The 18,671-nt window shown below is 37.3% G+C and overlaps 1 protein-coding gene across 5 annotated transcripts; it reads left to right on the forward strand.

Annotated features, from left to right (window-relative positions):
* Positions 1–1,868: 1,868 nt before the first annotated feature.
* On the forward strand, positions 1,869–14,759 carry LOC111866932 (retinol-binding protein pinta). 5 transcript variants are annotated; one of them, XM_023856312.2, is made up of 9 exons: positions 1,873–2,135; positions 3,382–3,481; positions 4,941–5,028; positions 5,788–5,945; positions 7,771–7,930; positions 9,025–9,283; positions 11,015–11,125; positions 12,538–12,643; positions 14,209–14,759. In XM_023856312.2, exons 4-9 carry the CDS (start codon positions 5,789–5,791, stop codon positions 14,283–14,285), a joined length of 870 nt encoding a protein of 289 aa, XP_023712080.1. In that variant the 5' UTR covers positions 1,873–2,135; positions 3,382–3,481; positions 4,941–5,028; position 5,788; the 3' UTR covers positions 14,286–14,759. The 5 variants fall into 5 exon arrangements, with proteins under 5 accessions (XP_023712082.1, XP_023712077.1, XP_023712080.1 ...); XM_023856309.2 differs by lacking the exon at positions 4,941–5,028 and having other exon boundaries at positions 1,872–2,135; XM_023856313.2 differs by lacking the exon at positions 3,382–3,481.
* Positions 14,760–18,671: the final 3,912 nt, after the last annotated feature.

Genomic DNA, 18,671 nt, shown 5'->3' on the forward strand with positions numbered 1-18,671 from the left:
TTTTTCAGAACTGTCTGGAAGGATTTGAAATTGTCATGGTTCCCTGTCAAAAACATAAAAAAAGTTCCATTAAAAGTTGCTGGATGTGTCATCCTGAGGTAAAAATGGGGAATTTGGGATACAGTTATATTATACCTCAAAATTAGGAAGAACATATATCCAAATGAATGTCTACTTTCAAATACTTCTTTTTACATTTGAGACTGACAGATATATAAACATTTCCGTGTGCCTCCCCCTCCAATGTATGCAACATGTGCTGACCATTTCATCTACCTTGGTCTAATCATTGTAATATGTGTACATAACAATGTTTCTGGTGCACCATTATCTGATATCAGTGCTTACAAAGTTTCTTGAACCCTGTTCTTTACTGTTTTACATTGCAGCATTATATTTTTACTGACATGAAAGACTTAGAAAAGTATAGCAATAGGATAACCTCCAGTGACATCTTGTGTAGATAGCATTGGTTTCAAAGTTGAAGGGCATAAATACATGGACATTAGTGCTATATGGGCCCTTTTTCTCTTTCCTATATAATAAGGCTAAAAAAGCATAATCATGGCCTTATTCTTTAATTTCTTTCTGTACAGTGCCCTATCCAACTATATTTCAGTTACTCATTTATCTAACAAGTGGCAAGAGTCTATTAAGATCAATGACACAAGAGCTCTGAATATCAAGGGTTGAAGCTGAACTTTCATATCCATTCTACCAGGCTGTCAACTGTGAGTATGTTCACATATAAAGACAGAATATTTGTTTGATGGTGGAGTAGCAGCAAGGCTTCTGGGGTTGCACGGTATTGATATGGAAAAAGGTGGAGTCTACCCTTCAGAACCTTTATAAAATATTTATCTTGTTTTTGTGTTAGTTCATAATCATGGGAGTATGCAGTATTAGGATTAAGTGCCAATTATGAAACCTGCTAGATTTGCTTAAATTGTTTTGTAGTCCAGTGCCCATATTCGTTTGCTTTCATTCTGCAGTCAAATCCTCTTGAGAGGCTTCAGTTTTCACTGATCATATTTAAAACGTTTAATTTTTCCGTTTCTAGACTTGTAACAGGGGCAAGGATAGGTATGGGGTGGATGACTGAGGTTCAATTGGCAGCAAGGGCAAGAGATTTGTCTCTATTCCACAGGGTGCAAACCAACACTGGGTTGCACCCAGCCCTCTATCCTGTGGGTTCCAAAGGCGTTATCCCAGGAGTAAAGTGACCGGGGTGTGAAGATGACCACTCACTTTTGATGTGGTGCTGAGATTAAGAATGGTGGAGTTAGACCTCTGCTTCCCCATACATCTTCATGGCGTGGTGCTTAATCAATTAAGTACAGGGGCAATTCACTTTATTTTAAATTTGTAATACTGAGCAAAGGCATGTACTGCCTTCGCTCGCTTGGAAACCGGGATTGTGGGTTCGAATCCCACTCAGAGCATAAATGTTTAGTTTGTGTACAGGTAGTGGCCTTGCAACAAGCTGATCACCCGCCCAAGGGGTCCTACTGAATGTGTAAGATCTAGAAAAACCGAAGCGAACGGGCCACTGAGGCTGTAGTGCCAAGGAAAAAAGAAATACTGACCAAAGGTTGTAAAACATGTTGGGCTAAAAAAATTTAATTTGACAATCACGGATCATGAAGCATGCAATACTGGAAGTACTTTCATAGGGCGCTGTAAGTATCGGGAGTATGTAGCGTAGAAGTGACATTAAATTGCAGAAGATGATTTGTAAGTACGTTGTGTCTACGAATTACATTATGCTGGAATTTCTCTAAGAAGTACAAATTAAAATAAACCAAACTTGCCTCCCACACAGCAACCACCATCTCAAGCGAACTCAAGGATTCAAGGATGATCCGTGATTGCAGTTCAGCAAAGTACCGTTATATGGCGTTGGTGGAAGTTGTGTAGAAGGGAGAACAATGGATAGTAATAAAAATTAATTAGTGCAACGAAATTAATTAAATAAGATTTCGCAAGATGTTGTTTGTAGATAAAACTGAATTGACGTGATTCATTCATTGTAGTGAAATTAAGACGGAACTAATCAATTGAAAATGAACGAATTTACGTAGCGTAAAGTCAACTCTGTACTTTGAAGTTTTGTTCATTCCATTTCACTGGAAAAGGTACGTTTTAAGTATGGAATTACGTTTTTCGTTAAATTTGTTAATTTGGTTACTTTCATTTAGTTTAATCCGCCGTTTACTTCGTCAGTAAACCATACCTGCGATAGCCAGTTAAGTTTGTCTTAAAGGCGTAATGTTCAGTTCTAGGGTCGTGCTCCATTTCCCACCCAGGAACACAAAAATTCGGTTCAGTTTTCTTGTATGTGTAATAACAAAGTTCGCAGCTTAGACTCACGTACATTAGATTAATCTAGAAGATGAACATGACCTTATGTGCTCACTATGCCAAATTGCCACGTATCAACAAAAGTAACTAGCAGCTACGATTTGTTTGTTTTTTTTCCCCCTTCTTCTTTTCAGCTTAGATTAACTGGACAACTGTCTGATTGAAACAGACTTGAAAAATAAATGAACCGAGGGCAAGTGGTTATGTTAGGTTTTAACAAATCTGAGCACAAAATATTATACCAATTTTGAACTTCAGTATGTAGTTTTCTAAAACCTATTATTTCTTCTTTTTCAGTACCAAATATTATCCTCAGTACTCTGTTCCCATACAACCTCAGTCTGTGCTTTTCCCTTAACGTGAGAGACCAAGTTTCACACCCATAAAGAAATAACTCCATGGAGCTGTGTCATTCTTGATAAGCTGCCAGTTGCTCAGCTACTCAAGAATTTCCCAACATTTTATGGAATTCAGAGGTTCATTACTGAGTTCACGAGAGCTCTTCACTGCTCCCTATCCTGAGCCAAATGAATCCAATCCATACCACTCCATCCTATTTCTCTAGTATCCATTCTGATGTCCTCCCACTTACATCTAGGTCTTCTTAGTGGTCTCTTTCCTTCAAGCTTTCCCACCAAAATCCTATGTTCAAGCTTCTCCCCATGCATGTTACATGCACTGCCCATCTCATCTTTCTTGACCCATAGAGAACATGAAAATTATTAGTTTTGTATGTTTTAATGTTTTTAGGTAGCAGATGGGAAGATAAAAACAACCCAGCTGCATGGCAGCAAGTCTTTCCTGAATTTATTATGTTTTCAGTTTCTTCATGAATGCAATTATAATTATTTTAGTGTCATTCGCAAGTATTTAAACTTTGCCACATTTGCAAAAAATTAGAAAAATTATATTGTAATTATATAAAAATACTGTCTGAGCAAAAGGGTCATAAATAATTAGTTATTCAGTTGTTAAAATTTAACAAAATAAGTAATCCTTTGATGTCTTTCATAATTCCAGGACTGTGCTTCTTTGAAAGCATTAACATGGTAGATGAACTTCTGAATGGTATTGAGGCAAACAAAAATTAATTTCCCATATGAAGACATGTGATGTCAAGGTATACATTCCTGACAGATGATTATTTAGATCTGGAGATTATGAATGACACAGGAGATTATTACTCAGTGAAACTTGCATTATGACTTTTTTTTTTTTTTACATTAAATTACATTGCATTGCATTCCATGGATCCAAAGTTAGTCAAAATGACTGTAGGATGTGGAATATGTCATATAAATACAAAACATATGTACAGTCCCAATGGAGTTCTCACACAAAAGAAACCAAGAATACACAGTGACTACACACAAGGCTATTTAAAGATACATAAGTTATTTTCTAGACAATAGGTATTCATCAACAGAGTAGAATGAATGTGTATTTAAGTATCTTTTCAGTGCTATTTTAAGTCGTGCCTTTTCATTCATAAGACCTTTGAGATCAGATGGCAGGTTATTACAAATTTTGATCCCAGCATAATATGCTCTTTTCTGAAAGCATGAGAGGTTAGCATTTGGTTTATGTAGACAGTGTTTGTGTCTTCTGTTAACAATGTGTACATCTGCATTCGTCTGAAAATGTTCTTCGTTATTTGTAATGAAGTTTATTGATGAATATATATACATTCACAAGGAAAAGTTAAGATCTGTAATCTCTTAAATAGATCTCTACAGGAATTATGGGATTTGACACCCATCATGATTCTAATAATTTTCTTTTGCAATGTAAATACCCTTTTACTGTCAGATGAATTACCCCAGAAAATTATTCCATACATCCTAAAAGAGTGAAAGTAAGCAAAATAGATTGATTTGAGAGTGTCAGGGTTACTAATATATAACATGAATCTAACTGCATAACATGCTCTACTTTAGCTTTGGAATCAACTGATCGATATGGTTTTTGTGGTTTAAATTATTATCAATTTTCAAGCCAAGGCATTTTGTGTTTACTCCCTCTTCTATATATTTATCATTATATCCTATGTTTAATGGATATTGTGGTGAGTTTTTATTATAAATTTTATTACATTTGTTTTCTCTAGGTTCAGGGGCAGTTTGTTTGCAGAAAACGATTTACTCATTTGCGAGAAAACCTTGCTTGATAACATGCAGAAATCATCTAAATTTTTATTATAACACTAGTGTCATCTGCAAATATTATAGGTACTGATGAGGTCTTTAGTGTAGGAGGGAGGTCATTTATATAAATTATGAATAGGCAGCTTATATATCACTGAACATATAGACATTACAATGGCAGTACATTTTAGATGGCAGGGAAGGAGCTGAACGGAAAATGGTCTTGTGAGAGTTCCCATCAGTGAAAATCTCAGGTTGTATTTTATGCTCTGAGAAAATGAATAAAGTAGAGTGCAACTACAAAAGAATTTGAATGTTTGAGAACATGAATTATGCTAATGTTATAGGTTCCCCACAGCATGCTGGAACTTTTTATGAATTAATGTACTTTGACTAAGAGAATATGATTCAGAATTCTTTATAATTCAATTGCAGAAACACATCATTCTATAGAATGCATTGCCGGTTGTGTCAGTATCTAAGTACAAGAGGAGAATACATCTGAAATATTATTTGCTCTAAGGTACTGGAGAATTTCTGCAATTACACATCACCAGATATTCTCTCCAGGACAGATTTTTATCTTAAAATGGCTTATAAAAATCACCTTAATAAAATCCAACATATGTCAAAGCAGTTCATGAATTTACCTTCAGATGTTGGTGGAGACATGATTTGATGCTTGATGTATTGTAGTTTAATGTCTCAGGTAAGGTAAAGTTTAACCATGTGCTTAATTAATTAAGCACTATGCCATGAAGGCATATGGGGGAGTGGATGTATGGATCCACATTTTCTTGACCTCCGCTCTAGCTGGAGGTGAGTGGTCAGCTTCACGCCCTGGCCGCTTTACTCCTGGGGAAAGAGTGCCCAGTACCCATTGGATAGGAGGTTGGGTGGACACCAGAGCTGGTCTGGACAACATAGAGAAGAGAAAATTTGTGACCCTACTGGGACTTGAACTCCAACCCCTGGGTCGTCCAGCCCATAGCCAGTCGCTATACTGACTACGCTATCCCAGCTCATTTAATGTCTCCAATACTTGATAATATCAATGAAAATGCAGATTGCCCTTGTTGTCCATAAAAAATACTTAGGAATAATATGCAGTAAGGTACTGTTTTAGACAGGTGAATGCCATTTCCTAAAGGGTGAATTAAGGAGACCAAACACTGGAAAATTCTCTTTCATGACAACAGAAAATGTAGGCTTTTTGAAATCTGTTTATAATATTGCCTTTGGGTCTTGATGTAGTAAGTAATGTGACTTCGTACTTCTGTAGGATGGCTTCAAGCATGGAAGTTTACAAATGCTCATTGCCTGCAGCAGCTAAACAGCATGCAGCTGAATATCTCCATGAACAAGAGGAGAGAAGGAGTGTTGACATTTGTCAAATATTGGATTGGCTGCAGACCCAACCCCACCTTCATGCACGATGTGGTTTGTACCCTGCCTACAGAAGCGATTCCCAGACTGTGTAATGTAGAACTCTGCACTACAGTGGGTCTGATTATGAATACCAGCGAGAAAGTTATTCATGTTTGTATATTGTCATGTATTAGTGACTAGACACAGGGTTTGGATTGGTAATTGGATTTACTGGACTCTTAAAACTTGTAACAACAAAGAATTATAGCATTGCTTCTAATTCATACACTTTACAGTTCACTAAGTCTTCGCAGTTTGTCATTACTAGAGGCTGCCTGGTAACAGATTCCAGCAATATCCTCTTCTGCTTACATCATTACAGGCTGGCAGCTGTCTCACATGTAACCCATGGCTCAAAATGCCCTTTCAAAGTCACATTGCAACTGATGATCAGTCAGTAAGTCTTGGTGTCAAGCCTAGTCTGTGGCTCATGACCAGATATTGATTACTGTTTGACAGTTACGGTCTTGTTTTGTGGGGCACCTTCTCTGAAGAGAGGATGGGTCTGTCTTTTGCATATGATGCTGGCCCTTGCCTGTGCCTCTTCTGGAACTCAAATGCCCTTTTCTGATTGCTCTCACAATATAACCTTGGTACAGACCACACAGAAAACTCCAAATCCAACAGTTCTTTATTGTTGCATGCATGTCTGTTGCCAAAATGTGTTTATTGGCCGTTACATAACAGTGGCCATGTTTTCTGGCTCCACTATTCCAGTCTTTCAGCTGCCATGTCAAGGTGTATATAATAGCCAAACATCCACCCTGTTTCTCCCAAATGGTTCATGGTGGAAAAAATAATATAAAAAATGTTCCTCTTGGAGAGTCAACCCAAAGAAAATTGTTAATTTTGCTGTTACATGTACGGGCTTGAGTCCAAGAGCATTGGACTGTGAAGACAGTATATTTTCATAGTTACCATTGTAAAGAAATGTGTTCTGAATGACAGTTTATAAAGTTTCAAGGTGTACACTGGAAGTCACAGGTTATTTCCCATGCAATTAATTTGTTCACTGCTTGGAGCTTATCCATATAAAGTTTGTTTTGGACAGAAGTGGGACAAGATTTCATGTTCAGTAATGGGCATGTTTCATAACTTCTCCTCTCTGAATATTAAAGACAGCCCTATACGTGGAAAATCAAATAACTTAGCTCTTTAAAATAAGAATTTAATATAAATATTTAAAAACTCAGTTCATACCTGAAAGAAAACACTGCATCTTCATTTAGTTTAGAGAAATAATCAGTGCTTATTTTAAGAATCATACAAAATCCAGAAATACATTATTTTGGAATGTTGCTCAGTGTTCTTAATGATAAGCAGGTTACACATATAGTTACCATTGTGTTTCAAGAGGTTAGCATTTTATCTTCATTCAGAATGTCCAGTAGTATGAACTTTGAATGTGTGGAAGCTTGTCAGCATAATCTCAACAACATTATTGTTATTGTATTTTTATATATATATATATGTGACCACCTCTGTGGTCTAGTGCTCAGAGTTCCTGGCTACAGATTCAGAGGTCTGGATTCGATTCCCGGTGCTACAAAATTTTCTGAGAAGTAGTGGGTCTGGAATGTGGTTCACTCAGCCTCATGAGGATAATTGAGCTATTTCAAGGAAGGAAGTAGTGGGTCCGGTCTATAAAACCGAAATTAATGGCCGTGGGGATTTGTTGCGCTATCCACATGACACCATACCATCTATCCGCTAAAGTTGGCACTAACTTTGCCGACAGGCGGCAGTCGCTTGGTTGGTATAGTTCGCTTGCTGACTAAAGCTATGGAGTTTGTTTTTTGTTTTATATATTTCTGTACTTAATTCATCCCTATTGCAGAACCAGTAAATGTGGTACGTTTTTTGCGTGGCTGCAAGTTTGATCTTGAGAAAACAAAGCGCAAGTTGAGTAACTACTATGAGTTACGAGCCCACTGTCCTGAATGGTTCCGCCAGAGAGACCCCTGTCTACCTGAAATTCAAGAGCTTCTTCGACTTGGGTGAGTTATATGAAGTGCTAGAAGCTAAACTTGAAATACACTGAAGGACCTAGTGTGATGAATTTTTAACAACTCATATCTATGAAGAGTATTGTCTTCTGGGATGTGGTGTGTTTAAGTCTGTTGGAAATTCACTGATGTTTTGCAGGACCATATACTGCTTCCATCTTCAGGGTTAAAGAGTAAGCCAAACAGATAAGCAGTAGTAAACGTGTGGCAAGCAGAGCCATTCACTTTTTCAGTGTAGTAAATTTTGTTTTAATTGCTGTGGAAGTCTAAAATGGACGTAGGAAGTTTCAGTACAGAGTGATTGAAACAGATTTTTTATTCTCATTCTGCTGTGAATTTGTGCCATATAAAATTACTGAGATCATGTAAGATGTACTTACATAAATCCTTTATCTGTCATTGTGGAAAATATCTGTAAAAGTGAAAAATGTAAAGCCATTAACATAAACAGCTATGCTGTAAGAAAGATAGAAGAACAAGTTATGAAGTAGTTTGGAGTAGATGATGAAAATTATTGATACTGCGTCTTTCCAGTTGTCTTTTATCTATTCCGTGCAAGTGCTACTTATGGCAAGCCACTTCTGCCGGGTGTATTCACCATTTGATGTCCATATTACATGTGCTGTGAGCAAAAAGACTGAGAGCCATTGGTTTATATCTCACACAAAACCGAAAACTTCAGCATATACTGCCTGACATATAATGAATGGACAAGAGGAAATTAGTTGCATAATTCACTGTTGTTTATTTTCCTATTGCCCTACCATATGAATCTGTTCTTTGCCTTTCTACTTGCAGTTCTGGTTTGGTATGGTATTCTGTAAGTATTTCTGTGGTAAAAATGGCCCGTAACTGAAGTAGTTTGGTAAATACAGGTACAGAGAACTCGCAATATGATCAGGGGCAAGAAGTTATTAGGGTTATTCATGAGTCATTATGTATCATCAATTGTATATAGTGTTCAGGTGATGTAACTGGTATGTCAGAACATTACTGTGGTTGGTCCTTTGTGTGGTTTTCTCTTGTATGTGTATGTGTACCTATAGATAACACGCAATGATACAGTCTGTTGGTTATTGTTCTAGGGTGTTCCTTCCTTTGAGACATCGGGATTCCCATGGGCGCCTTGTTGTCTTGATTCGTGCTGCTGCTCATAATCCAAAAAAGCATCTGCAGAGTGATGTGTTCAAAGTTGGGAAGATGACATTGGAACTAGCACTGGAAGAAGATGAAACCATATCAGTATTTGGCGTAGCAGCTGTGTTTGACTTGAGTGGTGTTACCCTTGGTCATGCCATGCAGTTACCTCCTCATGTTGTCAAAAAGGCTGTGCATGCGTGGCAGGTTTGTGTGAACTTTGTATAAGAAAGTTCAGTAACTGCAGTAATACATATTTAATTTGGTAAATCAATGTATTGCTGCGTGGGAAGATATAATTTTGTTATGTTTGTTACACAAAGTACACGAAGTCATCCTAATATATCTGTCCACATTTCATCTCCAAACTGTCATCTCATTTCATTTCATATGTATCCAGTGTAACCCTAATTTGTATGAAAAATAAGTAAATGAATCATATTCTTATTGTTCAATACCTTTGTATGTAACATAAAGCATGGCCATGTGTATGAGGTACTATAGGTGAGGTTTCTAATGGTACTGGTATTTATGTAAGTTTTGAGGTTTTCACGGCGATGACTATGAAGAANAGAATCATATTCTTATTGTTCAGTAGCTTTGTATGTAACATAAAGCATGGCCATGTGTATGAGTGACTATAGGTGGGGTTTCTAATGGTACTGCTATTTATGTAAGTTTTGAGGTTTTCATGGTGATGACTATGAAGAAGGTCGTTTTCCGGGATCTGGCGCCGTGTAGCTGTCAGCTGTAGCTGCAGCTATCTGTATTCGCACGCAACTAAACTACCCTGAAGATGGAGGCGATATGTTCCTCAGAAACGTCGGTTAAAACCAAGAATACACGGCGCCAGATCCCAGACGACGTTCTTTGTACTGCTATTTATTGAACACTTACAGATTGTAACTACAAGTAACTACAGAACTGTCAGTAATTCACACATCAACAATTCACTGCAGTGTGCACCAAGTCTTCTCAGTCTGCTGTATCTTCGCCAGTTGTCATCTGGTAATGGCTTCCAATGCCATAGCTTCTTCAGCTTCCGTGTTAACATCCTTACTGGCTGGCTACTGTCTTACAACTAACTCTTTTCTCCAATTGACTGACTCCCAGGCTGGCAGCCATGTCATACCAACATCCTACTTTTCTCACTGCTGTCTCAAGACCCTCTCATAATTGCAGGTGCTCCTCGTTATATAGCCTTGACATGGGCTGCATAGGAAACAACTCTCTCAACAGTTTTTCTGTTGTGTCACATAGCTATCACACAGACCACATAGAGAACACTGCTTCCCAGTTACTTCATTATTGTGTGTTACGAATCTGTTGTCTAGCAGTGGCATGTTTGTAAAGCCATTCCATAGCAACAGCTGTCTCTACTGGCTTCACAGTTCTTGCCTTGAGCAAATATACCACAGTATGAATTTCAGCAAGGTTTGCACCATTTTTTTTAATGTTTGATTAAATTCAGGAAAAAATATTTTATGCCCTTGTGTAGTGTAATTAATACATGTGCTACTGTGTATTGCATTTTTGCTAGTATGTGTATATCTTTAATCATGTGGAAAGGAGTCGGCCCTGAGCTGACAGCTCTCTTGCCCACCAGACTTGAATTAATAAAATGTTGCTGTAGTTGGTTGAGCTGTGAGAATGAATACAGCAGTGTTTCTGGAGAGTTGCCACACTAATCTAAGGGCCGCATTACAAATGAGATGGGAATTATATATTCTTTTTGGACAACATTGCATCATATTATGTCATATGAATCATGTAAGGATAAAACAACAACAAAAATACTGTAATTGAATGAGGAAATAAAGTATACATTAGAATAATTTGATCAGGTTTATATTTAAATGGATGTTATATTAGAAGAAAGATGTGCACTGTCAGAAGCCTGATATTATTGATGCTTTGGGTTTTTCTTTTTTTCTGCAGGACTGCTATCCTGTGCGTACAAAGAGTTTAGATTTTGTTAATGCACCTCCGTATGTTAATGTGGTGCTGAATATTTTCCGTCGGTTCATGACAGAGAAGCTGCGACAGAGGGTGAGTATTAAGTGTTAGCAATATGTGTTTTAATGCTGCAATAACCTATTGTAATATTCAAGAACAATTTATTTGTCTGTCTTTTAGCCTTTCCTTTGTTCGGCTTCTAATGGCAACATGATATTGGTCCTTGAAATGACATGATAAATTCCTGAAATTGCAATGAATGCCATCATCTTGTCCAGAAAATAATTTCAAATACATGACCAATGAAAGACAGTTGTACTCTTTGACCTGGGATACTCCACAGAATATCAACCAATGTTTAAAGGGTTCAGTATCTTCTGCTGGGAATGTCAGATATGTTACTCAGGCAACAAAAATTTGGCAGTTTCACTTTCAGATATCAAAGATGGTTTGATGCCTCTTGTTGTGTTATATCATTGTCTTCCTCAGCATATAACTTCAGTAATAAGAGTGAAGTCAAAGGCACCACTGATACTTGAAAGTGAAATCAAATTTGGGTGCACAGAGGCTGTAAAGGGAGCATATGTACATTAAAACAACAGGTGAATCATGTTATAAATATTTCGTTTAACTCTCCTTTGAACAGTTTACCTGTTTCCTGAAGCTGTCAGCTCCAGTAGAATTGTCTCATCTTAATATAGTTAAGTTATGTAGTGTTATTTCTAAAAGAACAAATATTGTCCGCATGGTAACTTTTGAGAATATTCAGTGTAGGAAATGAAGTATCTGTGATAGGTGTTCTATCTTATCATGTAAATTTTCTGAGGTCCTTTGACCAGCATTGCAAAAGCCCTTCATATTCATATTCATATTCATGTTAAAGTACCACAAGGAATATAATTTGTTATTCTTGTGTTAAAATGTACAAGAAAATCTTATTTAAGACCTTCCATTATGTATAATTCTGAACCCCCCGCCATCTGTTTTGTTGAGTATATGCTGTGTAAAGTTATCCACTGTTCCTTGTCCTTTGCAGTATTACTGAATGGGGACACTTCATGGTAAGAATTTTGTATGTGATGCCATCAGCCTGTAATTTCCTTCCTTGCTGCTTCATTTTCAGGTATTAGCTTGGTAAATGATATTTGCGACATTTCCTGATTAGCCATGATACAGACTGATCAACATACCATAAACATATTTTGATTATAATTTGCACCATAGTTCTTAAAGTAGTGCGGGCTATATTTGCCAGAATATGATAACTTACACCATGGAACGAAGTTCTTGAGAAGCTAATAATTGCTCAGTTAGTCATAATATTTCCTGCCGTTGGTACAGTAAATTACTTAATTCTGTAATATCTGAATACAGATTGGTTTATTATCTGTAGCATTTGTGATGTATAAATGTGGCCATTGTTGGTTGCTGTGACATGAGTTTTACTTTTGTCAGAATATGTATGCTGCTAAATTTATCCTTGAAGTTAGTGTGTCATGTGTCAGGTACATGTGCATGGACGCAATCTGGCATCACTGCATACTGTTGTGGCACCCGAACTACTGCCCAGAGAGTATGGGGGGACAAATGGCACACTTCAGGATCTCATTGGTGAGTGGCCACAAGAAGGAAAAATAACGTGTAAAAATTTTGAGTCTCAGTTTACTTTTCATAGATAGAGAATAAAAATGTAAACACAATTTTTCTGTTCTCATTCATTTTATTTAATGATGCTTTCAGTTGCTGTGATTATATAGCATTGAATAGTAGGATGGTTAGTGAATGAGGAAATTGGAAAGGATTTGGAAGAAGCGGTTGTGGCATAATTTAAAACACTTGCATGGATGGACTGAGGAAAACCATGAAAAGCGTCTTTACAAACAATCATGCCCCATCCAAATAATGGGTACCTCAGCTTGTTCTGTATAACACAAAACATCTTGACAGAAATATGACACAGTAACTCACAGCATTAGAAATAATGGGAACTCTGATCATCTGCTGTACATGTGCTTCATAAAATTCTGTGGTTGAAAGAAAGATTGATATGGAGGTCAGGAATTCAGCTGACTATACAAGGATATTTTCATTGTATTCCACAGTTACTGCCATTACTCAGTTAACTGAATTTGGTAGTTGCATTTCATCCACACCTGGTGTAATTGTTATGCCATCGTGATCCTCTTGCAAGGACATTTCTGTAAGTCAGAAGTGAGGCTGATATTAAAGACAGAAGTGGTGTTCCTCTTACACTCCACTGCTACTTAATGTTATTCACAACAGCAGCAAATAATCACAAACTGCAGCTCAGATCTTACATAGCTTCATTGCTTACTCATGTATGATTCTGTATTTCAGCATCCCGTTGCAATTGTTCAGATTAGCGTCCATTGTTTATCTTCCATCAAAATTGCAACACTTTTACATTCTACACTTCAACACTACACGTTTCGGCCTCAAACAGCTATCTTCAGGTCTTTTTTTTGTTACAGATATTTTACTAAAACTGTGTTAAAAACTGTTACACTGTTTTAATTCGTGTTAAAATCACACGCTGTAGTCTTCTTAAGTAAAACGAGATAAAATCCTTTAAAATATCTGTTGCATATTATTTCACCTCAGCCGGGGTGTCATCATGTTCGTAAATGTATCAAGGTGCTTTTCTCGGCAGCTTGCTCCTCACGTTCGTGGTCTACTTTCAGTTTTTGACTGCCATATGCTCCTGATTTGTGCTTCCTCCACAGCATGTAGTAGACTGAAAGTAGACCACAAACGTGAGGGGCAAGCCGCCGAGAAAAGCACCTTGATACATTTACGAAAATGACGACACCCCGGGTGAGGTGAAATAATATGCAACAGAAATTTTAAAGGATTTTATCTCGTTTTCCTTAAGAAGACTACAGTGTGCGATTTTAACACGAATTAAAAGAGTGTAGCAGTTTTTAACACAGTTTTAGTAAAATATCTGTAACAAAAAAACACCTGAAGATGGCCGTTTGAGGCTGAAACATGTAGTGTTGAAGTGTAGAATGTAAAAGTGTTAAAATTTTGATGGAAGATAAACAATTGATACTAATATTATTGTATATTACTTTCAGTTTCCTGTGTACATAATTTATAAACTCTATTTTACGTGGAGTATCAGATGTTATAACAGAAGTTTGTATTTGCTTCAGATTATTGGCAGCACCATGTGACGGAGAAACGAGAGTGGTTCCTTCAAGACGAGAAGTACACAGCCACCATCAAATGACTGTTTTCCATGATAGTTTTGTAATTCGTATTTTTATATTATGATTTTTAAAAGAGAGAAGAATGGCTGTAGTTAAGATATTTTATTTTTAGAGAATGATACTTCATATATAAGTTATATATACAGAGTACAGTACACACACACACACACACATTGCTATATTGTTACTTGACAAGCACCAGATGTTATGGTCAAATGGGTAGCATTTCTGCTCTGTATTGAGGAGGTAACGGGTTCAAATCTCAGCTGGGGACCACTTGTATTAACAGGTTTTTGTGATTTTCTTCAGTCCCTCCTAGCAGAATACCTAAAACTAGGCCATGGCCACTTCCTCCCACACCCTTTTGCATTCAGTAGCCACTCTTATCATTTGATGCTGTATAATTTGCACAGTTGCAAGCATGATCATATAAACCAAAAGTAAATAAAAGAAATCCATTGAACTGCTGTTGCAGTGATGCTTGATAAAGAAAATGAAGACTTTTGTTTCTCTCCCCTTCCCTATTCTTTCTAATTTAATTTTCTTTCTCTTCCTTCACACTTTCCCAACCCTCTCCTTTGTTTTTACCCTTTCTCTCATTTGTTAGTGGTGGTGAGGATATAAAATGGCCAAAATTCAATTCGTTCCTCCCATTTATGCCTAGGTCTTGTAAGCAGTCTCTTCCATAAAATTCCTGTATGCATTTATCATATCTGCTGTTCATGCTAAATGCCTAATTCATCATGCCCTCTGTGGCATGAGAACTCTGTGATAATTGATGAAAACTACAGAATAAAATGTTTGGGTGGGAATCAGTAAATGACATAACATAGATATAGTATGAGCTGAAGTCAGTGTATTCTCCACTCAGCAGGCTGGTCTCTACCGTATAACTCAAAGATGGTGTACTTCATGTATCTGCAGTGTTGATCTATGATCCCAGCCTGCAACAAATGCAAAATAATAATCTGCCCATGATTTAATGATCCCTTGCCCAACCTGCAAGGGATGTAGCAACCGCCAACTCAGGTAGATCATGTTCATTTCCACTTGAGCGTTATAGTATTCAGTTGTAGGCAGGAACATTGTGGTAATGAAACACTGCTCACAAGTAGAATATACAAGTGACAGCACCTGGCTTGCATATCGCTGTTAGTGAATGCTGTTATGAGGGACCATTAAATTGTGGACAGACTGTTTTGTACCATCAAATAGCCATTCATTTCTAGTACTGCTGTCAGCTGAGAAAATTATCTCTTGGAGGCCAAACTGTTGTGTACCATCAAATAACCATTCATTTCTAGTACTGCTGTCAGCCGAGAAAATTATCTCTTGGAGGGAACATATCAGCTGTGCTTCATCACCATTCCTGTACCTGATGGCAATTCCATGCTGATTGTGGAGTATATGTACAAAAAGCACTTCAGTTGGAACAGGCTGATGACCATCATGAGATAAAGAGTCAGCATCTGTGATCTGTGAAGTCTGTATTCTGTCCTGCAGTTGATGTCCTCTTCATCAGAGAATGTCCGATGTTGAAAACCTGGATCTATTAAGAGATTGCTTAGATGTGTCTGGCAGACAGTGTTGATAAACAATACAAAACCCAGATTGGGAACATAACTGTGATGATAGACACTTGGGGGAGAGATGTTAGAGGGTGACTCACTCACTCTGACAGTCCAGAAGTGGATAAGAGACATCACTGTGCTGACGTAAGCCCATATCTGTTGTTCAGACACCATGCTGACTTTGCCACTTGCCATTTGGCAGTGGTGATAATGAAGAATGGTAGGAAACCTAACCAGAGAGACAGTAATTGCTGATGAAAGAGATCTGGCCTGAGTAGGGTGTACCACCTTACCTACCAGATCATGTAAGATGTCTGTAAAAGTAAAGGCTCATAGTCTCATCCACCAAAGATTGGACTAGCTGTGCTGATGTCCCTGTTCATGGTTATTTTTTTGAGAAGCTCCTCAGAACTCGCCCACTGGTAGAAATAATCATGTTTACGTAGGATCTGGTGGTATTATGGTAGTGTTTATGAGGAATTGTGTCTTTTTGGATATAATGCCATATAGTGCTTTGAAAACTGACTAACATTTCGGAGAAATATTGCCTCCATCTTCAGGGTTGAAGCAAGAAACCAAAATGAAGCAGGCAGAAAGCAGTATCTGAGCTCTGCCTGCATTTCCCACTGTCCATCTTCACAGTTCAGTATAAATATTTTCTGCTAGCTGTATGGTATAATATTCTTGAGCTTGTATCACTGCTTAGCAAATTCTGCCTTTGGATTGCAGTTTCAGTCAGTTGGAACTTTCCTCTTGCTGTCCAGTGCATCTTGGTCTACAATCTGATGATATGGTGTAGCTCCTTTTTTTTTTTTAATTGCTAGTGGGGTGGGACTAAGTCCATTGTACTGCGGCCACTTCTGGCCTATTGTACCAGCCCCAAATGATCGGTGAGGGTTATTGTGGAGCAATTGGTGGAATGAAGATTGGCAGGGGAAACCGAAGTACTTGGAGAAAACCTGCCCCAGCGCCAGTTTGTCCACCACAAATCCCACTTAACCAGACCTGGGTCGCCGCGGTGGAAAGCCAGCGACTAACCGCTTGAGCTATGGTGCAGTCCGGCTCCTGTATTTGCTATGATATCTTGTTCATTCGATATATGAAATGAAGCTACAGCAGCTCATATGTAGAATTTGAGGTTCTTACAGCTGTGGTTATGAAGAGTTCTGTCTCCTGGGATATAATCCCATGTAGTCCATTAGAAGTCAACTGATGTTTCAGAGGAACATGTCACAGCCATCTTCAGGTTGAGGAATAAGCTGAGCAAGAAACCAAAGTGAAGACATGTGGCAAATGAGCCTCTATTTGTCATCTGCTTTCACACTGTTTTCTTGCTTGACTTATTCTTCAACTCAGAAGAGGGATGTGACATGTTCCTCTGAAAAATCAGTTGAATTTCAACAGACTACACAGCAATGTAACTCAGAAGATAGAACTCTTGGTATGAGGAAGTTTGTCCTAAAAGTCTTGTTTCCAAATAAAATGTTTTTATATCTATTATGAGTTTCCTTTTCTGAAAGTTATGCTTTGATTCTCTTAAAGCTGAGATCTGTGATAACCAGCTGAAAGGACACATGCTGATAGGAAGTGTTTTAATGAAATGTTATGCAGACACTATACTACATGCTGATTCACTTGAGCAGATGGCTACTTTAAAACAGGATTTGACACTGCAGTCTTATAGAAATTTACCAATAGTTTTGGCCACATTGCAGACTTTTCTTAACAACCATCACTGTGACACCCAGAAGTCCAGACTGTACAACCATATTTGCTTGTGCATAAGATGTATAAATGTTTAGGATAGACAAATTTTTCGTTTATAAACCACAACTTTGCATAAGATGCGCTGTGATTATTTTCGGTTGGGGAAAGTTCTTGTAATGATGCAGTGTATATGCAAATTAATATGTGTAAACACAATGCATTTACCGTCCGATGCCAAAGGTCAACAATTTTTTTTTTTTTTTTTTTTTTTTTTTTTTTTTTTTTTTTTTTTTTTACCTGAAGAGGAGACCATGGTACTTTATTTATGGAGTTGGTCTCCAGAGTACAGAAATTTAATCAAACACGTTTGTGCCGTTATCTTGAACATCGCAATTTTGTTTTTTGCGGTCCATTGAAAGGAACTCAAGTTTTGTACCTCGAATTTCCACATTTGCCGGGCATTGACCTGTGACAATGAGTTCTTCAATATCGAATAAGACATAGGCGTCCAACATGTCAGGCAGTGGTAAGGCGCACATTGGCAATATTTCAAAAACCGCGTTTTCATATTCATGGGGCCTCAAAACGTGTAAATCCGTCAAAATATCGATATCATTTTTACTGCAAACATAATACTTTCTCATATATAAATAAATTAAAAGCAAATTCGTATACTGGAAACGCAAGTTATAAAAATATACGTGATGTAATGTATTGGCAATACTGATACTAACTACTGCAGTCAGATTAATATCACAATTGAAGTTGAAGGAGACATCCCACATGTTTATTAGGATTGAAATATTGTAGCCCTATAGTTTTCCAGAATTCAGTTCATATACTAATTAATTCATATTTAATATAAGCATTTTTTGTTGTATGAATATGTATTTCATACTTTATTTCATTGTTGATTTTGACTTATTCGCGGGAATTAAAACATTTAAACTACTATGGATATATAGTTATAAGAAGATAGCATAGAAGATTTAAGTGTATGAATAACATACACGACATTATATATTTAAATTATAACCACACCCGAATGCACCTTTGAAGCTATTCAAATTATATATAGGAACTTTAGTTCCTACTATTAACAAAGAAAGTTAAACGCGGGAAATCACA

Source organism: Cryptotermes secundus, unplaced genomic scaffold (assembly GCF_002891405.2).
Source record: "Cryptotermes secundus unplaced genomic scaffold, Csec_1.0 scaffold899, whole genome shotgun sequence".
In the NCBI taxonomy this organism is placed as follows: Eukaryota; Metazoa; Arthropoda; class Insecta; order Blattodea; family Kalotermitidae; genus Cryptotermes; species Cryptotermes secundus.